Source organism: Mustela erminea, chromosome 13 (assembly GCF_009829155.1).
Source record: "Mustela erminea isolate mMusErm1 chromosome 13, mMusErm1.Pri, whole genome shotgun sequence".
Classification (NCBI taxonomy): domain Eukaryota; kingdom Metazoa; phylum Chordata; class Mammalia; order Carnivora; family Mustelidae; genus Mustela; species Mustela erminea.
The window spans coordinates 46,664,094-46,688,716 of record NC_045626.1 but is presented as its reverse complement, the minus strand read 5'-3'; the positions used below and the strand labels follow the sequence as shown (position 1 = coordinate 46,688,716).

General features: G+C 42.2%; 1 protein-coding gene across 1 annotated transcript in view; it reads left to right on the top strand.

Moving 5' to 3' along the window:
* Window positions 1-22,876, top strand: part of TTC39C (tetratricopeptide repeat domain 39C) — a 105,787-nt gene extending 82,911 nt beyond the window's left edge. The window contains exons 7-14 of the mRNA XM_032310221.1: window positions 2,715-2,808; window positions 5,970-6,077; window positions 10,511-10,620; window positions 11,655-11,778; window positions 16,883-16,980; window positions 18,034-18,138; window positions 19,418-19,456; window positions 20,459-22,876. Coding sequence (XP_032166112.1) covers window positions 2,715-2,808; window positions 5,970-6,077; window positions 10,511-10,620; window positions 11,655-11,778; window positions 16,883-16,980; window positions 18,034-18,138; window positions 19,418-19,456; window positions 20,459-20,548 — 768 coding nt within the window. The 3' untranslated portion in view covers window positions 20,549-22,876. The remainder of the gene's footprint in view (window positions 1-2,714; window positions 2,809-5,969; window positions 6,078-10,510; window positions 10,621-11,654; window positions 11,779-16,882; window positions 16,981-18,033; window positions 18,139-19,417; window positions 19,457-20,458) is intronic.
* Window positions 22,877-24,623: the final 1,747 nt, after the last annotated feature.

Genomic DNA, 24,623 nt, shown 5'->3' with positions numbered 1-24,623 from the left:
ATCCATGCTGAATTCATGGGACACACGCCTAGATGGTACCTGGTCTCAGATTCTTGGCTTCATTGCTGTTTTATTCTAGCCTGGTTTCTGTGTTCTCCTCAGCTCAGCATACGTATATTTCCTCAAAAAATGACTCTGTGAACCCGGTATCAGATTGAGGATGATAATTCTTTCTCTGTTATGTTGTGGTTATTATCATTTATAGTAGTGAAAGCACCCCTATTAGCAACCCCCCTCCCCGCACTTGCCTGCTCTCTCTGCCTGCCTGTTATCAGGACACTTGGGATTGCATTGAGGGTCCACCCCATTAATCCAGGATAATCTCCCCATCACGAAGCCCTTAATTTAATTATGCCTGTATGCGCTCTGCCTGAAGAACGCACACTCTGTAGGCAATTAGCCGAGGGAGTACTACCCTATTGCTGTCTTGTTGACCTTAACTATGCCACTTCACCTTTGAACTCTGGTTTCTCCATCTGAAAATCGAACTCCTACATGCCAATCTCAGACTTTTTTTTTTTGAAAGGGCTAGGAGAAACAGTGCTGATTGAAATATTGCTCGGTTTGTTTTATTCTCTAAACTTGCTTTTAAAGCTTTGTTGTGATTTGTCTTTGTGGCTTCAGCCAATATGATCCCAGGCACTTAGTAGTTGCCCATTAATTAACGTTCAGAGTCGTTGGTCTTCTGCAGGGTGGTGTGGCATTGCGTTGTCAAGCATGGCGCCGCAGCTGGACACGGCTTGGTGGCAGTGATTCTCTGGAAATACCCTGTGTGTGACGGTTAAGTGTCAGGAGCTTAGCAAACTGGGGAGACACATGCAAAGCAGAACCCGCAGCACTGTGGTTTCTTGCCAGTGTGCTAAACCGAGTGCGCGTATGAAGCAGGGAGAGAATGGTTGGTCCAGAAAGAAAAAAGTTAGTGGGCTTGATGAGTGTCCCACTAGCTTACTCTGTAACACACCTGTGCACACGCACACACACTGCATACAAAGTTGATTTTTAAATAAAAAAAGTTTTTTTTAACATCTCTATGGGACCTTGGTGGCTGTGGACTTTGTGCTCATAGCTCAGTATGAACGTCTCCTGAGAGGGTCCCTCCAACTGGATGTTAACCTCCTTGAGACCAGGAATCGCTGGTGTGGGGATGTGTGTCCTCTCTTAGGCTTTGTGGATGGGGACGAGGGATTGAACGCTGCAGTTGGAACCATCCTGGCAAAGTGAAGCATTACTCTGGGGCATGAAGTTATTGATGGAGCCAAGGCCTTGGCTGATGAGTCATTTGGCTTATGGTGCTGCTGAGTCACAGGATGTCCTAAGGACCTCCGTGACTCATCTGTGTGGCCCGTGGTGTCCAAGAAGCGTCACACAGTGACCATGCATCACTGAAGGAGCCAAGGAATGGGTTAGCCTTTCTTCTGTGATCCTTTCTGCCCCTGTTTGGCTGTCTGGAGGAGGAGAGGCAGAAGGGGCACTGGAAAGGGGGGAGCCAAGGAGCAGCCGACGGGGGAACATCAGGAAGCCCAGGGAGGGCTGGATGCGCAGCAGAGGGAGCCGAGTGGTACCTGTGGGGCAGGGCATGGCCCAAGGCACGTATCACTGAGCTCAGGCTGTACCAAATTTTTAGTGCATTTAGGATTTATATTTATTAACACCAGTCATCACTGTATGTAGGATTAAATGCTGTATTTAGGATTGAGTTTGATGCTTTTTAGGTGCTCATATCAGGCATTCTGCATGAGGTTGGCAGGCTTTGAGAGGGTCTTTAGTGGAAAGAAACACTAAATGTATTTACTCAGGAGTGAGAACAGTCATTGGAGAGTCCATTGCGTTAAATAAATGCAAAAGTCAGAACAGAGTGTCAGTGGAGGAGATGAGAGGACCAGCAGCAGTCGGACACGGAGCCACACTAGGGACTTGTATGACAGGGTCAGTGGGTCCCAGCGGGGACAGTGTGCTAAGGGCAGGCCTAAAGGAGCCTTCAGGCAGTCACTCAGGAATGACGGGGTCTGTCCGGCCTGGGCTGGGTCCAGACACACCCCGTCTCATTACGCTACACTTTATTGCACTTTGCAGATACCAGGGTTTTTGTTTTGTTTTGTTTTTAAATGAATTGAAGGTTTGTGGCAACCCATTTTTCCAACAGCATTTACTCACTTCATGCCTCTGTATCACAGTTTGGTTATTTTCACAGTATTTCAAACTCTTGGTTATTGTTATATTTGTGAATGGTGATCTGTGATTACAACTTGCCGGAAGCTCAGAAGATGGTTAGCAGTTTTTAAGCAACAAAGTATTTTTTAAATAAAGTCGTGTGCATTGTTCTTTAGACACAATGATGTTGCACCTTAATGGACTGCAGGATAGTATAAGAGTAACTTTAGCATGCACTGGGAAACCAGAACATTCCTCCAACTCTCTTTATCACATATTCGCTTGTTGTGGTGTGGAACCGAACCTGTGGTTATCTCCAAGGTCTGCCTGTTGTATACACAGGAGGGGGCGTTTCCTGCCAGAGCAAAAGAAGGACTCTGTGCCGAGGTTCATCTCACAGCTCACAAGCAAATTGGAATGTTCCAGAAATTTTGAGGTCATTCTCTTCTGTGCTGTTTAATCTGTTTAAAATAACTATTAAGGAAGAAGATGTTTTGGAATGAAGATGATTGTAATGTTAATGACAGATTTTAGCCAGTAACTCTTTTCATTTTTCTCTTCAGTGTCAAATCAACAGTGCCTTGACTTCTTTCCATACCGCTTTGGAGCTCGCGATAGATCAGAGAGAAATCCAACACGTCTGTCTGTATGAAATAGGTAAATATGAGCTGTCTGTCCAGCTTCTTGTCATGCCATGGCATGAATGCATTCCACTTGTGCCCGACTGGATGGCTAGCTTCTGGTGGTGGATCTTAAAGCCTCTTGTGCAGGTCTGCCTTTTTCATGCTCTTCGGTTTGGGTCTTTGTAAAATGCTTGCTGCCTTTCTTGAGAATCAGACCTTGTTACCGAGGCACAAGCGATGATACTTATCTCAGGGACTGTCCTTGCTGCTCTAGAATTTATTCTTTATAACATTCTGATTTTAGGATATTAGGTCATGTTAAAAGAATGGACTGAAACTCTTTTGTAACTACTTATCTGACTGCACAATTAGAATCTAAACTATGTTTCCTTCCCTCGCACCCAAGGGAATTTTTTTTTTTTAAACCTGGGAATGAAAAATAGGGTCTGGGAGAGAGTTGGGCATGGGAGCCCCAATCCTAGCCCTTCTGACTAGCTCGGAGACCTGGGAAGAGTTGTGGAAGCCTCATGGTTGCCTTGAGTGTTGCGGTGCCTGCCCTCAGTGGTCACGAGGGTTAGATTTAGGCGGGCATCAGCCTTCCCTGCATGTTAGATTTAGGCGGGCATCAGCCTTCCCTGCATGTGTGAGTGCCTGCCTTCTGCTTCTCTCCCCCTGCAGACAAATTTCTAAGCAGACATGGAAATATTTCTTTGCTTCCTGCTTTCTCCCTCCTGTGCCAAAGTTGTTACTATGAGTTTTTTGCTGATGCACTAAAATTTTCCTATCCTGCTGTTTAGCAATTTCATAATCATTTTGTAGCATTTGCTCTGTGGGGCTCAGGAGAATTAGCACAACAGTTGAAACAACAATGACACAATGTAATAAAGGGCTCATGTGGTTCGGGCTTCGGCCCAGTATGACAAGGTCACATCAAGAAGCCAGGGAGCGGAGAAGTGATGAGGTCATGATGGGATCAACAGGGAAAATAGGAACTCCAAGGTCCTCTGCGGAGAGAGGACGAAGACATGGGGAATGCGCAGGGGGCATTTAGCACCAGGTCCAGACCATATGATGCTTGCCACTTGTTTATCTGCTGTGGACTTAGTTGTTGTCTTGGATAATTTTAAATCTTTTTAAAGAAAAATACACACTAAAAGATTGGGAACCTCCCAGTAAAATAATACTGTGTTTTAAGTACCTCTTATGGTTTAGAGAAAGGAGCTGAAGTATAATCCAACGCAAAATATATTTTTATGTCGTCTACCCTGCTGGAGCTCTGGCTAGTAGCTGTAAGGTAGGGTGGCATGTATTTCAAAGACCTTGAATTAACAACTAGATTTTGTGGCCATTTGTGGTCTTAAGATACTGCTGCCTTTTTTTTTTTCCCTTCCACTTTTATTGAGATATAATTGACATATAATATATTAGTCTAAGTTGTATGACATCATGATTTGATAAGTCCATGTATTACAAAGTGATTAGGATGGCCCATCTTAGTGCACCGTTTCAAGGTCTGTGGCAGAATGGAGGGTTAGACCTGAAGGAGGCTTGGAGATCATTAAAGCGTAACCCCAAGGGCTTAGGAAGGTTAACCCAAGAAGAAGTAGCACAATTGTAATGCAGGCTTCTTATTCATACTCAGTGCTCCTTTCAAGCCTACTTTGCATTTAACTCCCATCATCTAGGATGGACATGATTTGCCCCAATTTTTACTGGAAACTATGTCGACTTGCTATCCTATCCCATAGACTCTGACACTGGATTTTCTAGAAGTGTGAATCCCTGTCATCCTTGTACTTCAGAGGCAGATCCGAGATGATACGGATACCAGAATTGATTACGGAGGGGGTGCTGTGGGCAGGGAGAGCAATGGCCTTCACTCCTTAGCCTCTCCTCTCACTAGCTCTGTGGCCTTGACCAAGTCCCCAGCCTCTCCATGCCTTAGGTTTTCTCCTTGGTAAAATGAGGATGCCATCTGCCAGCTTAGGAAGCCCCTAGTAGAATTAGAATTATACCAGATGCTGGGCTCAGGCAGCGGGGGGTACATTTCTAAAAACAAGGATAGTATTCCTCGTGCTTCCGTGGCCGCCGCTTCTGACCAGAATGCCTGTCTCGTGTTGTGATCCGGGAAGGACGGGGATCTTTCTCAGCCCTGCTGCCAACCTGCAGAAGGAAGGTGGGCAAGGACTTAATTTCTGACTGGCTTAGCTCCACTTCCCACAAGGGTTTGAGAATTAATAGTAATCATTAAGGAGCCATGAGTGCTTGAAGTCTCTTTGAGGTAGTCACTTTACTGCTGCTTTTTCTGTGTCTGGGGCTGCTCTTGGGGAAGTACTGCTGGGCTTCAAATTTATCTCACAACCAAACTGGAGTGCAGGATACAAATCAGAGTATTTTCATAGAAATCTTTATGTCCCTCTGTATTGCTTTAAAAAGTCGGGGGTGGGGCACCTGGGTGGCTCAGTTGGTTAAGCAGCTCCCTTTGGCTCAGGTCATGAAACCAGGGACCTGGGATCGAGCGCAGATGGGGCTCTTGCCGAGCCAGGACCCTGCTTCTCCCTTTCCTCCCTGCTTGTGCTCTCTCATTATCTCTCTCCCTCTCTCTCAAATAGGTAAAAAAAAAAAAAAAAAAAAAAAGATTTATTTATCTGTTGGCCGGGGGGCAGAGGGAGAGAGATCCTTCAGAGGCCAAGGCGGGGCTCCCTGTCCCAACCCTGAGATCACCACCTGAGCCGAAACCAAGAGTCGGATGATCAACCGACTGCCCCCCGAGGCGCCCCCTCACTCTACTGCTTCTAAACAGCTTCATGGGCTGTGAAATCACAAGTGCCTTGTCTTACTCAAAACATCACACTGAGGTTGCTGGGGGGGGGGGGTTGGGAGAGGGGGATGGGGTTATGGACATTGGGGAGGTATGTGTTATGGTGAGTGTTGTGAAGTGCGTAAACCTGGCGATTCACAGACCTGTATAGGGCTAATAATACATTATATGTTTATAAAAAATTTTATATTAAAAAAAGGGAAAAAAAGGTCACACTGAAAATATTTAAGGGACAAAAGATCATCTTTAGGTTTTCAGGAGTGGTGCACATGCAACACCCAGACAGTGGTCATCAGCAGGGTCAGATTTCTGGCTTAAGGATGGGGTGTAAGTCACGACTTGAGGGTCCCCCACTAAAAATATTTCTTTCCTAGGTTGGTGCAGCATGATCGAGCTGAACTTCAAGGATGCATTTGATTCCTTTGAGAGACTGAAAAACGAATCCAGGTGGTCCCAGTGCTATTATGCCTACTTAACTGCGGGTGAGTAGCCCACTTCGGTGAGTTCTGACTCCCACACGCACTGGCGGGCAGGAGGACATGGCGTTCTCTTCCTCACTTTTCCCCGGAATGCTCATGTGTGGTACTACCGCCTGCTACGGTGTTCACTGACTCAGCGGGACCCTGCAGGCCTGCGCACCAGCTCCCCCTCTGGGCTGTGTTGGCCGCCGGCTCTGTCCTGCAAATGCTCATTATGATGATGGTTTCTGTGCATTCTGCCCTCAGCAGCCTCAGCTGACCCTTACTCTTCTTTGCTTTCTACAATATGGTTTTTAGTCTTTAAGAATTTAAACAGTTTTGAGAGAATTGAACATGTCTTTTAAATTGGGCTAGTATTTCTGCTTGGAGTGTCTGTGCCCTGGTTACAAAGTTGTGCAGATTTTGAGTCGTCTGCTCCAAACCTGTTTTACCTATTAAGCTTGTTTACAGTTTGATTTTGCAGAGCAAGAGGTTTTTGAACACTGCCCATTGTTAAGCAGGAACACCTGTCATTGCTGAGCTGAATGAGCAGGCATGGACTTTTTTTGTCCTCCCATCAGGAGATAAAGATATGCTGCCACCTAGTGGACACAGGGTTGTCTGTGCCCTGCGGGACATAAAGCACTGTGGCAAAGGTGGGACCCCAAGAAACCCAGTGTGTTTTCTGCCTCTAATGCTGACCTCGCCTTAACCAGCCATTTAAGTGATTCTTTTACTTGAAGTGCAAGACTAATCCAAACATAATTTTAAATTTTTAGGTTATCTCTATTTCTCTGTTTGGATTTGGACTGTCATTCCAGTCCCTTAACTGATCTGTTTAAAGTAAGAGAATTAATAGTGGCCAGTATGCACGTCCTGGAGGTTTAGAAAGTGGAGCTCACTAGGACCAAGTATGAAATCCCTTTACACCCACACTCTTTACTGCAGTCCCCGTCGTGCAGACCTTTTTGTATAGCTCTGTCGCTGATGTTTGAATGGGATTATTTTCAGTATACTAGTTAGGATACTGTGTCTCACACCGTAAGAGTTGTTGTATGGGACTCACAGGCCTCTCAGAGGACAGTGGCAGCCATCTACAGAGTGGCCTCCGAGGTGCACCCGGCACGTTGAGGAGTGGGTAAACTGAAAAGCGGAGGTCTTCACAACCCAGCCATCAGTTGTTAATGTGTTATGGACTCACAGAGTCAGTTGTGGGGAGCTGTTTCTTTTTTAATTTTCATTGAGCATAGAACACAAAGAAATAAATGTACAGTGTGGCTGTGTATGGGAGCATTTACTCTCCAAATACTGGAAATGCCAGGATTATAACCGCTTGTAGGAGCTGGTAAAGCATGAAAGCCTCATCTCTGTTTTTGCAAAGGGGTTTTATGCAGATGGTAAGTTCTGTCAGGAGTTCCCAGGAAAGGGGCAGATCACTTCTGTCCTGCAAGCTGCCATTGGAGTTGGCCCTGAAGGACAGATACATATCGACAGGCTGAGCTAGAGAGGAGGGGCACTTGGACCAGAAATGCTGCCACCAGGGGCTTTGTTTCTGGTATAGTTCAGTTGTAAAACATACATAACATAAAATCTACCATTTTACCAATGTTGAAGCATTCAGTTCAGTGGCATCACGTACAGCAACCTTGTTGCACAGCCATGACTGCTGTCTGTCTCTTGTTTGAATTCTGTGACACTGTAGAAATGTTATGAATCATATGAATGATCTGAGGAGCACCTCAGGCATAGCTAAAACAGGCATTACTCTTTTTCAGTGGCTTATTTTGGGTTAGGCTTGGGCAAGTCTTTTAACTATCTTGGAATTTTACATTCTCTGATCTATAGCCTGATAGGTTTGGCAAAGCAATCATCGCATTTCCTTCTGCGAGAGAGGAGCAAGATGGTGGAGTAGGAAACCTAAATTTCATCTGGTCTCAGGAATTCAGCTAGATACTATCGAATCATTCTGAACACCTACAGACTCAACAGGAGATTGAAGAAAAGAATAGCAGCAATTCTATGAACAGAAAAGAACCACTTTCTGGAAGGTCTCTTCTGATTTGTTTAGTGTATATTTTTTGGGGGGGGGTCATTGTTACCCTTTTAGCATTTTGTTCTCTCATTCATCTCTTCTTTGGACAAAATGACAAAACAGAGAAACTCATCTCAAAAAAAAAAAAAAATTAAAAGGCAGTACCTACTGCCAGGGACCTAATCAATACAGACATTAGTAAGATGTCAGAATTAGAGTTCAGAATGATGATTGTAAAAATACTAGCTGGGCTTGAAAGAAGCATAGAAGATACTAGAAAATTGTTTCTGGAGAAATAACTAAAATATAACCAAGTGGAAATCAAAAAGGCTGTTAATGAGGTACAATAAAAAATGGAGGCTCTAACTGCTAGGACAAATGAGGCAGAAGAGAGAATTAGTGATCTAGAAGACCAAATGATGGAGAATAAAGAAGCTGGAAAAAAAAAGAGACATAAGCAACTACTGGATCATGAGTGGAGAATTCAAGAGATAAGAGATAAGTGATATCATAAGACAAAACAGTATTAGAATCATTGGGATCCAAGAAGAAGGAAGAGATAAAGAAGCGTAGAAGGTATATTGGAACAAATTATAGCGGAGAACCTTCCTAATCTGGGGAAGGGAACAGGCATCAAAATCCAGAAGACACAGAGAACCCCCCTTGAAATCAATAAAAATAGATCCACACCCCATCAGCTAATAGTAGAACTTAAAGTCTCAGAGACAAAGAGAAAATCCTTAAAGCAGTTCAGGACAGGAGGTCTATAACCTATAACAGTAGACATATTAGATTGGCAGCAGACTTACCCACATAGACCTAGCAAGCCAGAAAGGACTGGCATGATATATTCAGAGCACTAAACAAGAAAAATATGCAGCCAAGAATACTATATCCAGCTAGGCTGTCACTGAAAATAGAAGGAGAGATAAAAAGCTTCTAGGACAAACAAAAAATAAAAGAATTTACGAACACAGATGATCCCTATAGGAAATTTTGAAAGGGGTCCTCTAAGCAAAGAGAGAGCCTAAAAGTAATATAGACCAGAAAGGAGCAGAGACGATATATAGTAATAGTTACCTTACAAGCAATGCAGTGGCACTAAATTCATATCTTTCAAGAGTTACCCTGAACATAAATGGGCTAACGGCCCCCAATCAAAAGACACAGTGTATTAGAATGGAAAACAAAACAAAACAAAACCCATCAAATGCTGTCTTCAAGAGACTCTTTTTAGACCCAGAGACACCTCCAGTTTTAAAGTGGGTGGAGGGGAACCAAACATTCAGCCTAATCCCTTCTATTCCCAGTAGAAAATCTTCTGCCTCTCCCATCACCTTGATGCCCACAGCCTTCTATGAGTCTCAGTGCTTTTGCTGCTTTGGCCTGGCCAAAAGCTCTCCATTCTCTGACATGCAATGGCCCTGTGCTCTGCTTGGCCAAGCCCCAAACTGTGAGTAGAGGACCACCTACTTTTAGGAGCACTCAAATAGAGGAGGAGAAACCAGGTCCTCTAGCTGGGGATTGAAAAACAACATGTGCCAAAGACAACATCTAAGAGAAAATTGAAAATGGATTCAGTGCCATTGGAATTGAGAAGCTGGTAAAGTTTCACCTTCAAAGATGAAGCGAAGGAAATGTGATTAAGTCTTTGCCTGGGGATTGGGATGGGTGAAAATTGTATACAGACTATCAAAGTCTTATCTACCTACAAGGCTCAGCCTGACTCCTGGCTCCTCAAAAGTTTTCCTGATCATTCCAAAGAGAAATGATCCCTTCTCTTCCTGAACTTTGCCCAAAGCACTTTGGTTTTTCTTCTCTTGAGGCTCTTCTCATCATATACATTGTAACTCTGGGACTATGTGTGGGTCTTATTTCTCCAGCTGAAATTTACATCTCTTTCTGGGTTAAGCATGTGTTTCTTCTTTATGTTCTTGATGGTGGCTTGTAGATGGTAGGTGGCCAATGAACACGTGTAAGACTAATTTCATGGCTTTCTTTCCAGGCATAGGGGTAGCCTCCTTCCATCAGGAAGCTTCATGATTCTCTTACTGTTCTTTCTTCCTTAAATTCTCTTTTATTCCACTTTCTGAGCATGTGGGCTCCAGCTAGACTGTATACTGTGACAATAGCTGGGAATTATATCTCATCAGAGACTAGCACCCAACAAGAGGATTAAGACTGGTCTTCCTTTATGTCCCCACAAAGCTCTGGGAACCCAGTTAGGTGGGAAATAGTTGTTGAATCAATGGTGTGACAGTCAACAGGATGGCGTAGGCCTTTGTGTAACAATCTTTAAAAATATGTGCTCCCATTTTTGCTTTGGTAACATTTTCCAAGTACCATCAACTTCGGTGTCTTTCCATGATATCTCCCCCCCTCCCCACTCCCGATACTTAATGAGTGCAACACTGGTTTCTTACAGTTTGTCAGGGAGCTACTGGTGACGTGGATGGGGCACAGATAGTCTTCAGAGAAGTTCAGAAACTCTTCAAAAGGAAAAACAACCAGATTGAACAGTTCTCAGTGAAAAAGGTATGTTGGAGTCTCTGGGTCCAGTGTGGTGTTTACAATGAGTATCCGTAACTGACACTACCTTAGGCGAATTTGAGGAAATCCTAATTCCAGCTAGTGACTGACTGGCCATGTAGAATGGGCTTCACCACCGGGGAAAAAATATACTCCTGTGGTCCCTTTTCTCCTCTGAGTGGAAAGTGCTTTCTTTGTTGCATGTAATTAAAGAAGTTATTTGTTTGAGTGGGTAGATGCGTTACAGACCATGCAGAGCTAATGGGCCTATCTGGAGAGGGAAAGCATCGTCTAAAGAGTTAAGTGATTTTAGAAGAATAGAAATGGGCAGAATCTAGGCAAGAGATCTAGACTATTGGTTGTCAATCTAGTGAGCACATCACATTTTGACCTAATAAACAACAGAAATATGCTTCAGATTTACCAGCAGAAAGGGCCCGGCATTGTAGGGATAAAGTTCCTAATTTATTCTGTCTACACCTTTAAAGAATCAAAGTTAGCCAAATTACTGTAGGTTACATGACAACTTGTCATATGCTGAATTTTGCATGATTTTAGTTTGTTTCTAATGAATGAATATTAATGACTTAGTTTGAACACAAACTAGATTGTAATGTGGAATGCCCCCGAGACTACTGGGACTAAGGAGAAAATTAAAAAGTCAGTAAAACCAAAACTAAAAGGCATCTAGTGTTACATTTTCCATGTAAACCTGTCCATTATTGTCACTCAGCTTTTACAAATTCCTTTGATTTAAGCTGAACTGAATCTAGTTCGCTCCCAATGTTTTCTGAGTGCATCCCGGATCCTGATAGTGGATTGAGTTGAAGAATGACTGAAAGGCAGATCTACCAATCCATTAAAAATTAGAAAGCAAACAAATTTTTGAGAGAGAGAAAAAGACGTTCTCATTTTTAGCTTCGTTGGAGGAGGTTGTTCATGTCAAACACAAACCATGCATTTTTGGCTATCTCCAAAGTATATGTTTTTATTTGAATTTGTTGGCACAAACTTAGCCTGATCCTTCTAACCGCTTGCAGGCAGAGAGATTTCGGAAGCAGGCTCCGACCAAAGCGCTGTGCGTGCTGGCCTCCATCGAAGTGTTGTACCTGTGGAAAGCCCTTCCCAACTGCTCCCTCCCCAACCTGCAGAGAATGAGTCAAGGTAAAAACAAAGCGATGGACCTGGTTCCTTCAGTGTCTCATTAACATTACCTGATTCAGAGAGTACAGATCTGTCTTTCTTGGAGGGGTGGTGCAGTGATGGACGGTCGGTGGCTTAGGTGATAGGTGTGGGCAGTGCAGTAGTGTGCGGACACGTTTGCATTGTTAGCAGCGTGCGTGCAGGGAGGCACGCAGACTCCGGGCGTCGCTGATTCTGTGGCCCTGGGGGTTGCTGAAAGCATACAGTTTTTTTCCCCAACAATAGCCCTTTGTTTCATATAGGTTTGATTCACGTGTATTAACATGCACAGATACTGAGTGTAAGGTTCATTGAGTTTTGGCAGATGTGTACATGCTGTCCTCCACCAGCACCACGGTGAAGATCCGGAACGTTTCCACCAGCCTTGTAATTTCCCCTGGGCACTTTCTTGGGTGCCCCTCCCCCTCGAAGGCAGCCACAGTTCTGACTTGTCCCTCCACAGATTAGTTTTGCCCATCCTTGAACTTCATGTAAGTTCAGACTGTGTGTACTTTTTATTGCTTGGCTTCCGTTGTCCAGTATAGGCTCCGTGGGAGTGATGTGTGTTGCCGCCGGTGTCCATGGTCCATGCCTTTGACTCTCTGAGTGGCCCTCTGTCCTCTGGCTCCATCTGTACCTCTGTGTGTTTATTCTTTCTCCGAGTAATGAACATTTGATTTGTTTCTGGGTTTTGAGCTATCCTGAGCAAAGCTGCTACACTAAGTAGACAACATAAGTGTACTTGTCTTTTCTGCAGATATCCCGTGCTCATTTCTCTGTAATAAATACCTAGGAGTGTAACTAGAAGCCTAGATTTTTTCATTCATGTATTTAAAAAAAAAAAAAAAAAAAGGACCAAGGCAATCAGGTGTCTCAGTTGGTTAAGTGTCTGACTTCGGCTCAGGTCCTGATCGCTGTCTGGGTCCTAGTATCGAGCCCTGAGTTAGGCTCTGCCTTCAGCTGGGAGTCTCCTTCTCCCTGTGCCTCTCCCCCAACCCATGCTCGCTCTCTCGCTCTCTCTCTCTCTGTCTCTCTCCCAAATAAATAAAATCTGAAAAAGAAAAAAAAAGAAAAGAAAAGAAAACCATAGGACCATATGTGTTATGGCAGTGTCTTCATAAAGTCATTTTTATTATAGCAGCTAGGAAAAGTTCACAGGAAGAATAAACGACATCTTTATTTATTTATTTATTTATTTATTTATTTTTTAAAGATTTTATTTATTTATTTGACAGAGAGAGATCACAAGCAGACGGAGAAGCAGGCAGAGAGAGAGATAGAGGGAAGCAGGCTCCCCGCTGAGCAGAGAGCCCGATGCGGGACTCGATCCCAGGACCCCGAGATCATGACCTGAGCCGAAGGCAGCGGCTTAATCCACTGAGCCACCCAGGCGCCCCTAAACGACATCTTTAAATAAAATAAAGCTTTATTGGTGATTAAAGAAATATCATAGCATTTTTTAAGGACTTAATGGCAGACATTGGATGCTGTCTAACCTGGCAAATTGTTTAGTTTGCTCTATCCTGCTTTCTACGTAAGTAAGAAAGACAGTATCGTCAGAGCCATTTTATGCATGAAGAGACTAGTGCTCAGATAGAGCTCGGTGACATGGCCAGCTCCCATCTGGACAGGTGTCCCTCCCTGCCCCTGATCTGAGGACAGCTCAGCGAGTAGCTTTCCTACAGCTTCATCTCCTGGGAGCATGGTGAGATTTACGTCCCGTAGCTAGAAGCACGATTGCACCATGAGACCGTTATGTCAAAATAACGCATACATCCAGAAGGATGGTTTTATAGAAATGTATCCTTATTCACACACATGCTGCCCTTTTCCAAAAGAGGCTTAATACTGATATTTGGACTTACTCAAAACTAGTTTGTTAGTCATTGAAGGAAATTTGTCAGATTTCTGTATAATCACACTTTTGGATCAAATATAGAATTATCCATTGTATCACATACTTTTATCATCAGACTTCCTTGCAGGCACCTTTTGCTTATTTCCAAAAAAAATAATAAAATAAAGTCCCCCTTCAAAAGTAAAAAAGCTTTTGTCAGTGTTGATATTCCAGAGATCAAAGCAATACAACTCCAAAATAAGTTGTGTGCAGAGGCCCTGTAATTAGAGTGTGTAGCCCTCCCAAGGGGGACTGGTTGAAAGAAAATTTTCTTGGGTGTGCATAAGTTCTGCTATGTCCATTGCAAAAGGATATGCATAATTTTAAACCCATCTCTAGTTGTGACGCAAGTCTAGAATATCTACAAATGTCTAATTCAAAGGAACAATACAGAATTTTAAGTGTTCTTTGAAATGCATAAATACAAGATCCTGTAGAGAGAATTCAGACACAAATGCAACCATAAAATAGGCTGTAATCAGCAGGCACAAGAACGATTATCACTTAATGTGACGAATTGTTCTTGGGACCCCTTTCCAGGTATCAAAATAAATAGCAAAGATGTGGTCCTGGGGAAAGGGAGGCTCTTGAGTAAATGCGATTTAATTCTTTAGCATCTGTGTTAAAGATTAGTGCAGTTTTGAGATCGATTAATTAGCTTCTGTCATTCCCCAGTGTTAAGCAGTAATGATCCAAATCTCTTCCGCTGTGTAGAGTACAGAGCAGATCTTTATAGAGAAATAGTGAGTTCCAGAAAAAACTGGTAGTCCATGATTAATTAAATGCTCCTCCCCAGCTTTATGCATTCAGCTTCTCCCAAGTCCCCGTTTGCAGCTCCCTCCCCACAGCACATGTGGTTGACTTTTACATCCTTGTATTGTGGTTTCACACATAGACCTTTCCCCACCCACCCTCCCTTATGCACTGCATTCTTCCTTTGCATTGTAAAGAAGTTTCTGTATGTCCTCAGCACAGCACCCAGAGTGATCCTATTAAACAAAGTCCCATGTCACTTTGGAGCTCAGAATCCTCTGTGGTTTCATCTTCTTTAAGGTAAATGTCCAAGTCCATTCAGTAAATGTCCAAGGCCTCCAGTGTTGTGTGATCTGTCCACCAGCCACCCTCTTCCCCCACCCTATCGCCTCTCACTGCCCTCCCCCCTTGCTTACCAGGCTCTAGTCATACTTCTTAGTGATCTTGAACACACCAGGCACATGCCGACCCCGGTGCCTTTGCACTTTCTCTTCTTTCTATCTGTAAATGTTCTTCTAAATATCCACAAGGCTCCTTCACTCATTTCCTTCAGGTCTTTACTCAAATATCACCTTTACATTGAGGCTTAAATTGGTACCTTTCTGACACACATGCATACCTCCATACCCCTTCCTGACTTAATTTTTTGCCTTAGCACTGACACTTCTTCAACATATGTTTTGTTTATTTGTTTGTCCTTTGTATCATCTAGCTTTTCCACGAAATGTTAGTTTTTTAAGGGCAGGTATTGCTTCTAGTTTGTCACTGCTGTATTCCAAGCACCTAGAACTGCCTAGCACATAGTAGATTTTCAGTAAATATTGAATGAGCACATCACCTGTGTTCCCGTTTCCTTGACACTGTTGCCTTAAAATCTTTTTTTAAAGTTTTGTTTAGAGGGGGTTGGGGCAGAGGGAGAGAGAATCTTAAGTGGGTTCTGTGCTGAGCACAGAGCCAGACATGGGTCTCCATCCTTTGAGCCTGATATTGTGACCTGAGCTGAGACCAAGAGTCAGACACTTAACTAACTGCACCGTCCAGGCGCCCCCAAAGTCTTTTTTTAATGTGGAGGTGTTCCCAGCCTAGCTTTTTTTTTTTTTTTTTTTTTAAGATTTTATTTATTTATTTGACAGAGAGAGATCACAAGTAGGCAGAGAGGCAGGCAGAGAGAGAGAGAGAGGAGGAAGCAGGCTCCCTGCTGAGCAGAGAGCCTGATGCGGGACTCGATCCCAGGACCCCGAGATCATGACCTGAGCCGAAGGCAGCGGCTTAACCCACTGAGCCACCCAGGCGCCCCCAGCCTAGCTTTTTGAGACAACTCCTGCTTCTGTAGGTTCAGAGTCTGTTATTCACAGTTACCTTGTTGCTACTCTGCCAAACTCTTTCAATTACTTGTCTGGAACTTTGAACATTTTGTGTGTATATAAATATACATGCATCTATACACACACATACATATGATTGTGCAGATACATATATGTACATATGTATGTGTATGTGTCTATAAAACCTTACCAAATCTCAGGGTCTCTGGTGGTCCATAGAAACAACTACTTCCTTTCCTGCTCTGTTGGCTCCACTGTGTTTCTCACGTCCTTGGAAAACTCTCTGAACCTCTTCCCCCATGTGTGCATGTCCTGCCCAGGAGTTGCAAGCTTCTTGAAGTGGGGGATCATGTCTGAGCCCCCCTCTGTGGCCAGTGCAGGGCATCAGTACAGACATTCAGAGGTGCCCACTGTATGACATTAATATGGAGGTGTTTTGAAGTATTTTTTAGAGTAGTTTTAGGTTCAGAGCAAAACTGAGGAGAAAAATGCAGTTTCCATCTGTTACACCCCTCCCTGCCCCCTGGGCTCAGTCTCCCCGTCTCCCAGCATCCTCCACCCAGTCGCGGGATCCGTTACAGTGGTTACAGCGGGTGAGCCAACACTAACACGTCATTAGGTGTAGTTTTCTATTGGGGCCATTCTTTGTTTTGTACATTCTATGTGATTTGACACACGTGTAATGACATGTATCCACTCTTATAGGTAGTATCATACCAAATAGTTTCACTGCTCTAAAAACCTTCTGTCCTCCATGTGTTCCTCCCCACCCCCACCCAGACCTCTGATCTTTTGTATTGCCTCCATAATTTTGCCTTTTCCAGAATGTCATATAGTTGGAATCACATAGTACGTAAGCTTCGCAGATTGGTTTCTTCTTCTTAGTAACAATAGGAGGCAATGTCGAATCTTCCTGTTGCTGTGACGTTTGATATCTTTGCTTTTCCTTGAATAAGGATATTCACAGCCAGATGAGGAACAGGAGCCTCATCTGGGCGGGATTATGAACTGTGCCGTAGTCACTGAACAATGAAACACTTAACTCTTGGTGGTATTTAAGAGATTAAGAGACCGTATATGCTGCTTCTTGCTGTTTTCACTTCTCTTTAAGCTTGCCACGCGGTGGATGATTCATCTGTCATCGGATTAAAGTATTTGCTTCTTGGTGCCATACACAAATGTCTAGGAAACTCAGAAGATGCTGTTCAGGTAAACCATTAAGGCTGCTGTCGCTTAGGAAAAAGCAAAATGAGAAATGTATTCAGCAGAGCCAAATCTCCCACTGCAGCCAGAGTTTTATCCACCACACTGATTCAGGTCATTGCAGATGCCACAGGTTGACGGTGCAACCTCGTTCTTAATGTAACTCCAGATTCTTAGAATACTTCTTTACAGATAGGCTTCTTTTCTGCCACTAGCTTCGTATTAAGATGACAGCCTCAGAGGAGAAGGAAATGAGGATGCAGACAGTTTTAAAGGGACAGAATGAAGCTTCACAGTTAGAGATAGACAAAAATGATCAGATGTGCCCCCGTGTTCACCTTTCTTGTCTCTGCAACGGCAGATGACGGATGCGGCCCTGGAGGTGAGGTCTAGAAGCGTGCTTGTTCTTCGGGGTACACGGTATATGGAAAAGAGCGATTCATTATTTTCAAATATAGTTGGAAGGATTTTTCTGAGGTTTTTGTGTGGTTGGCTGTTTTGAAGTTTACCCCAGTGTTCTTTTGATTACCTTTTGAAAGAGTTTATGTGCAGTTGTAGAGGCCTTTGACTTTTAAATCCTAGGGAGTTGATGCCCTTGTCTTAAATTTTTAAATTTTACACTGTGGGGTCATCATAGTTATTACATGGCTCTAAATGGCCTGTTTTGGATCACATGCTTAAGGTATCAGCAAGACACATCCTAAGGGATGGTTCTTGACTTATGGGCTTTTTGTTTTCAGTACTAAAATGATAGGTTCAGACTTGGAGATGCAGATAAAAATGTTTTTGCAGCACCATCAGCAGAGGCTAGTGTATCAGCTGGAAAAACAAGCAGCGCAAATTGGGCTGACTGCTGGGTGGCAGAGCTTTGGAGGTGTAAGTGTGGAGGGGACTTCTGAGAGACGGATGAGGAAGGATGGGAAGAAATAAGGATGCAAAGAAAAAAGAAAATCTGGTCTAGGGTACAGAAATCAGAGAAATCCCCCTTTCTGCCTCCTGAAGATGTGATGAAACTTTAGGGAAAGGAGTTAATTCTGATACTACTTGTATTACTTTCAGTTCTTCCAGCGAGCTGTTAAAGATGAGTTGTGTCGTCAGAATAACTTATACGTTCAGCCATATGCCTGCTATGAACTTGGCTGTCTTCTGTTAGACAAACCAGAGGTAAGATCTTACGTAGTTGCTTAAGTGATGTTCCTCAGCTCCCCCCCAAAAATGTGCAACTGAGTAGGCACAAAGCATCCGCCCTTCATTTCAAGTCCACTGATTGACCATAGCGGGGTTGTTTTGGGTTTGGTTTTCCTTGATTTCATGTAGGATGAATCCAAGAAGCTACTAATCCTGTCTTACTGTGTTGAGTGAAGTAACTTTTTTTTTTTGGAATTAGATGTATTAATGTAACTTTTTAGAGCCAAACTCATTTGAGGGGAAAGTCATTGCCTTCTTAGGATGGTATGACATGATGTGGTGTGGTTTATGCAGAAGAACTTCGAATTGCATTTTGGTTCCAGTTCTCTGTTTAACTCGGTGTGGGATCCTGGTTAACCTCATACCTTCCTCCTAATAATTAAAACAGGATAAAAAATACCTGCCATGCCAAGTTAATAGAGATTATGGTGAGATTGATGAGAATGATGTGATGATTGCTTCAAAAATTTTTAGAATATCCTATAAATTTATGTTGACATTTACTTTGCGTATTTAAGTACATTGGGGCAGTTTTGTTAAAAAAGAAAAAAGCTACTGGATTTGCTTGATACTTTCTTTTAGAAGTTCAGTTACATAATACTAGCTTTATAAAATTCTAATTTTGATTAAGTTCAGTTCCACTTTCAAATATAGGGACTTCATAAAAGTTGAGCTACATTGATAGAAACATGATTCTAGCCTAACAGGTACCCTAGCTCACCAAAGATAGACTTTTGATTGGAAGTCTTTTTATTTGAAATTCTCATTTTACTAAAATAGAAAAATGTGTGTGGTGACTTTTGGTAGAAAAACCCAACACTATATTCTTTGTTTTAAGAAAATTTGTACTCTTAAGGTAGCCTTAAGATACATACTTAAAATATGACAAGGCTGGTCTGTTTCTTGAAAACTAAAGTTGATGCCTTCAAAATGAGATCTAACTTACTGAGGCCAAGTAAACTTTTTAATTGTCATCAATTGTAGGTTATTCAGTAAGATCTTAAGCTATAATAATTTTCCTAAGTTGTTCTCTCTTATAGAATAGTGAGGATTATGCATAATTACTTAACAGTGCCTTGATGAGAATTTATAAGAATCATTAAAGAAAAATGGAGTCATTAAACTTGAATGAGCAGCTGACTCACCTCTGTGTCTACTGAGAATTGTTTTAATTAACCTGTCCTCTTACAGCATTTTCTGCTTGAGTATGTATCAGTGTAGATATTAAGAGATAATGTTTTTCTTATATTCATAGACCGTAGCAAGAGGCAGAACTCTACTTCTTCAAGCAAAGGTAAAAATACTATACCTACTACCTCTTTCCAGGGCACTTCTTGCTCTCTATTATGTCGTCTTGAGTCTGAATTCAAGAAGCTTTATTAGATGATTGTTCTGATGGATATTTCTGGAAAGTAAAAGTAATATATAACTGATTCAATGATCACTTGATATTTTTTTTTTCTTTTAAGATTTATTTATTCTAAGGGCGCCTGGGTGGCTCAGTGGGTTAAAGCCTTTGCCTTCAGCTTAGGTCATGATCCCAGGGTCCTGGGATTGAGCCCCACATCGGGCTCTCTGCTCCGCAGGGAGCCTGCTTCCTCCTCTCTCTCTCTGCCTGCCTCTCTGCCTACTTGTGATCTCTGTCTGTGAAATAAATAAATAAAATCTTAAAAAAAAAAAGATTTATTTTGGAGAGAGAGTGCAAGAGCGTGGGAGGGAAAATGGGAGGGAAGGGGCAGAAGGAGAGGAGGGAGAGAGAATTTAGAGCAGATTTCTTGCTGAATGTGAAGCTCAGAGCAGAACCTGATCTCACAATCCTGATATCATGACCTGAGCCAAAACCAATAGTCAGATACCCAACTGACTGAGCCACCCAGGTGCCCCATGATCACTTGATTTTTAAGTGAAATTTACCGGTCTCCTAAAAAACTCATGAGATTGCGCATCCTGCTTTATAAACACACTTCTTGTTTGAGTGGGAAAATGGCTTTCATTTTCATAACTACAGGCTTGAGTGAAGAATTTCTAACAGCAACTTGATTGAGCACGATTTAAGACTACCGTTTCAGGGATAATATGAAGAAAAATTTCCAGAGACAGCATTAATGACATTCCCCTGGATGTTAAACATGATCCCAAAGTTTGAGGCTTTAGGGAATAACAAACTTGACTGGATGGGAAGCCGTTGATAGGAGTTTTAGGGGTTTTACGTTGGGATGCACCAAGCCATGTGGTCTGCAGTATTTCAGAAAGCTTAGCTAAGAGAGTCCATAAACCTCTTTCTTTGGTCCTACAGGAGGATTTCTCTGGCTACGACTTTGAAAACAGATTGCATGTCCGCATCCATGCTGCTCTGGCCTCTCTGAGGGAATTGGTGCCTCAGTGACGACATGGGGTTCCTGTTCTGTCCCTCCCCACCAGGTTCTGCACTTTAAAATAAAAGCAAGAGGACACAGCTCTTCCGAAGACCGGCTTTTCTTCTGAAAACCACCTGTGCCAGGGACACACTTTCCTAGTTAGGCTGACATATTCAAGATCGCCTCTTTTAAACATATAGCTAAGAAGTAATGATAATGATGATCCTAGTAATTATGACTAACCACCTGGGGAGAGGGCTAAGTGACCTTGTTCATACATTTTAGTTTTGTGATTTATTTTTAAAATAAAATCAGACTAAATATTCAACCTGTGATCTTCTAGGAACGCCTACCTTAAGCACACATCTGACTGGGTACGCTAGGAGGTACCTGTAAAATTATCAACAGTATTATGACATAGCGTTTATATTGTGTTTTGAAAAAAGAAAATAAAAGTGCTTTCTAGTGTTTTACTTTATCCTCTAACCTGTGAGTAGCACAGCACAACACAGATTTTCTTATCCCCATTGTCTAGACAATGAAACTCAGGCACAAAAAGGCGAATTGACTTGTCCCATTCGATGATTCCTGTTAGCAGTTGAGCGATGACTAGAACGCGGATCTCCTGATCGCAGATAGAATATTTTTGTTCAAAAAATGTTAATAACCCAGAATTTTGTTTCCTTATTAAAACACAAATGGTCTTCAGCTGACGTGTCATCAAAAAATGCTTTTCTTTAGATTGTCTACAAAATGTTTCAGAGTAATGAACACTTTTTTTTTCCTTTGAAAGCCAGCCAGGTAGGCCTAATAGATAGTTTTACAACCAAAAGTAGAACTATTTTGCTAGTGTATTAGAAAGCCTAGTCTATAGGCTAGATAAATAATACCTACATCTTAGGAGTTTCCTTTTCTTTGTGATAAATTGTCTAATTACCAGCTTTTGGAAGTCTTTTAACAAATTTCTCGAAAAGGTTATTCTTGAGTGAACGTAGGGTTTTTTTTTGCCTCAGAATGTTTGCTGGTGAAGGATTTGCTGGGCTGTCTGTTGCCAGGGTTTAATCATTTTCTCCTCAGCTCAGGTTATTCTGTATAAGGAGTCCAGAGTTAATTTTTAAGCCTTCATCGCTAATTTTTTATTGTTATTTAATTTACCTCTTTGTCCAGTACTGCACACCTGTGGTTTGGAAGAGTCTAAATACCTCAGCCACTTAAGAATTTCTGCCATAGTTGTGTGACTAACATGGTTCAGGCTTAAGGTTAGACTTTTAAAAGTTTATATTGAGTTACAGAGTATCATCTTGGGGTGTCATTTACATATCCTTTTAGCTGAAGCATGTTCTTCTATGATCTTAATACTTTAATATTTCTTTTCCAAATAAAACATAGGAGGAGCAGCTAGAATGTTGACAGCTTTAATCTACTTAATCTGGTTTTGAGGGAATGATAATTTCCTTGAAAGAATTAATCCTCACTGACTTTGACTAAACTATATTCATGATTCCTTACTTCCAAAATGTTTATTCACATTGACTTTCTTTCTGGTGTGAATCCTGCATGGATTTTTGACACTAGCCAGAGAGAAAAGATTGCTATCTTACATTCAGTGAATGAGTCGATCCAGAAGCCATGTAGATGCTTTCTGAAGAGAAAAATTGGTGTTAAAAGTATTGGATACCTAATCTCATCAAGGCTTAAGGGAAGAAGGTTATGAATTGGTAAAATATGGCTCTTGGCCATTCTGTTCTCTTAGGCTATAGCATATGAGGCAAACTTGCCAGTTATGATTGTAGGGCATTCTGAATCAGGAAGTTCTTGGTTCAGTTCGTACTTAGTTGAATTTTCAGTTCAAATACTGTTTGAACCATTATTTACTACTCAAAGATTACACAAAGCCCTGTACTTTAAAATAAAAAGTGATTCCTATCCTAATTGCTGTAAAAATTTGTATCTCTCCAGAAAGATTGCAGGATTTCAAATAACCAGGTCACTGAATAGACAACTTTACCATGTCCCTTTAATAGAGAGTAGGTTTGATTATAAACTGATCCTGCATTTGGTACAGGACAGCCCCTGTGGTTTATGCGTGTTAGCAGGTTGGTAGAGTATGGAGATTGGGTAGAGGGTGATTCTGAAGTCTCCAAAATAACCAAACCACAGTGCAGGCGTACGGTACCATTAGACTGATGGAAATCTGAGTACACTTTTGAGCTGAGTAATTCATGACTTTTTCTGGCCTGCGTGCCATGAGTTATCCAACCTGTGAACTGTGATCTGCCTGGGAACTTAGCTTGGTGTAAACTGCTCTTTCCCCCTTGTGGATGAAGAAAATAATCATATAACCCGAACAGTTTGCATCTGTGTGTGGTTTGTCGGCATCACGCACTCCTTCCCCATTCTCTTCCACAGATCTTCTAATTTATGAGTGTCAAATGTATTTTTGTATTAGATTTTGCCGATGGTGAAAGACATCTCTAATGTATATTTATGTACTCTGAACACATTTATGATCTGACACACTTTGGAGGCATGGTCTAATAATGTAATATATGTACCTTTGTGGTTAAAATATTTAAGATTTTTTAAAATTAGGTATCTTTTGATTTTAGCACACGCTAGCGAAGTATATGACCAAGTGAAGAAGTATTTCAGATGTCACAGAAAAGTATTGTTGTGTATAGTACAAGTCGGCTATTTATGGAATTTGCACTTTTAAACTTCTGCCAACTAAAAGCACAGTGCCTATCTGATTTCTGAAATACACACACGTGTGTATTTCTTTGCTGTATAACTTAGTCGATTGCTTCCTTAAGCAAACGGTGGTGGCAAGTATACAAATATGGCTTTGCACCTATGAAGATACACATTCACAGTCATGATGTATTCTTTGGTATTTCTTACGTTCTTAAGAATCCTGTTGGTGGTATATTTTGTAGAAAAAAAAAGTGGTTAAGCTCAGATCATCCAAAGACACCTAGTAGAGGAAGGAGACTTAGAAGCTAGGAGACTTAGAAGCCAGGAAAAGGACAGCAGCGGGTGGGATGGGTGCAGGAGAATGGGAAGTCGGTCCACAGAAGATGTGCCCCTTCTTCAGTGAAGTGTAAATCACCCAGTGCGCATTGTACTTGGCTTTCTTGTGAAAACTAGTAAGGGGGTTGAGTTGTAGCTCCTAGTTGCTGGGGAGTATTAAAACCTGGGTGAGCTCACTTTCTCCAAACACAGGCCAGTGGTTTACAAATTCTAGTTTTATACATTAACCGTCTTTTGAGAATCTGATTCTGTAGGTTCTAGGTAAGGCTTAGGAAGGCATTTTTAGCAAGCTCCTAAAAATGATTCTAATTCAGGTGGCGTAAATTAGAGAAACACTGCCCTATGTTACCTTTCGTTAAGTGTTTTGTAAAGCTGAGAGAGGAGACCAACACAAACAGAATTCTATAACAAGGCTGTGTTCATAGAGTGTATTATCCTGGAGCCACTGAGGAAATGCTTCTAACTGGCTTTCTAAAGTAGGATATTCCTGAACTGAGTTTTTTTTCCCCCCAAGATATTATTTATTCATTTGAGAGAGCACAAACGGGGAAAGGAGGAAAGGAAGAAGCAGACACCCTGCTGAGCTGGGAACTCAAGGTGGGGCTGGATCCCAGGAACCGGAAATGATGACCCGAGTTGAAGGCAGATGCTTAACCATCTGAGCCATGAGCCACCCAGGCTCCCTGCCAGCTGAGATTTAAAGAAGGATGTAGTCAGGTAAAAATGGACTAAATGAGATTGGAATTATGCAGAGGCCCCACCAAGAACCTTGAGCTCTTCTGTAAAGTAAGGGTGGGGAGCAGGGAGCAATGGAAAACAAAGTAGATTTGCATTTTGCCTTTAGGTCGTTAGTGACAGGATGGGAAGACAAGAAGATTGGAAAACCAGATGAAATCATTAGTTCTAGAAATCAAAGCAGCAAATGGTGGTTTGAAAGTTTTTGGTTAAATGTTTTCACTGTAAAATTTTGCATTTCAGAGGGACTTGGACAAAGCAGTTATTGAAGAACTGTGGAAAGAGTAAGGGCTTGACGTGAGTCTCAGATATTCTGCACAGTACCTAACACCTGTGTGT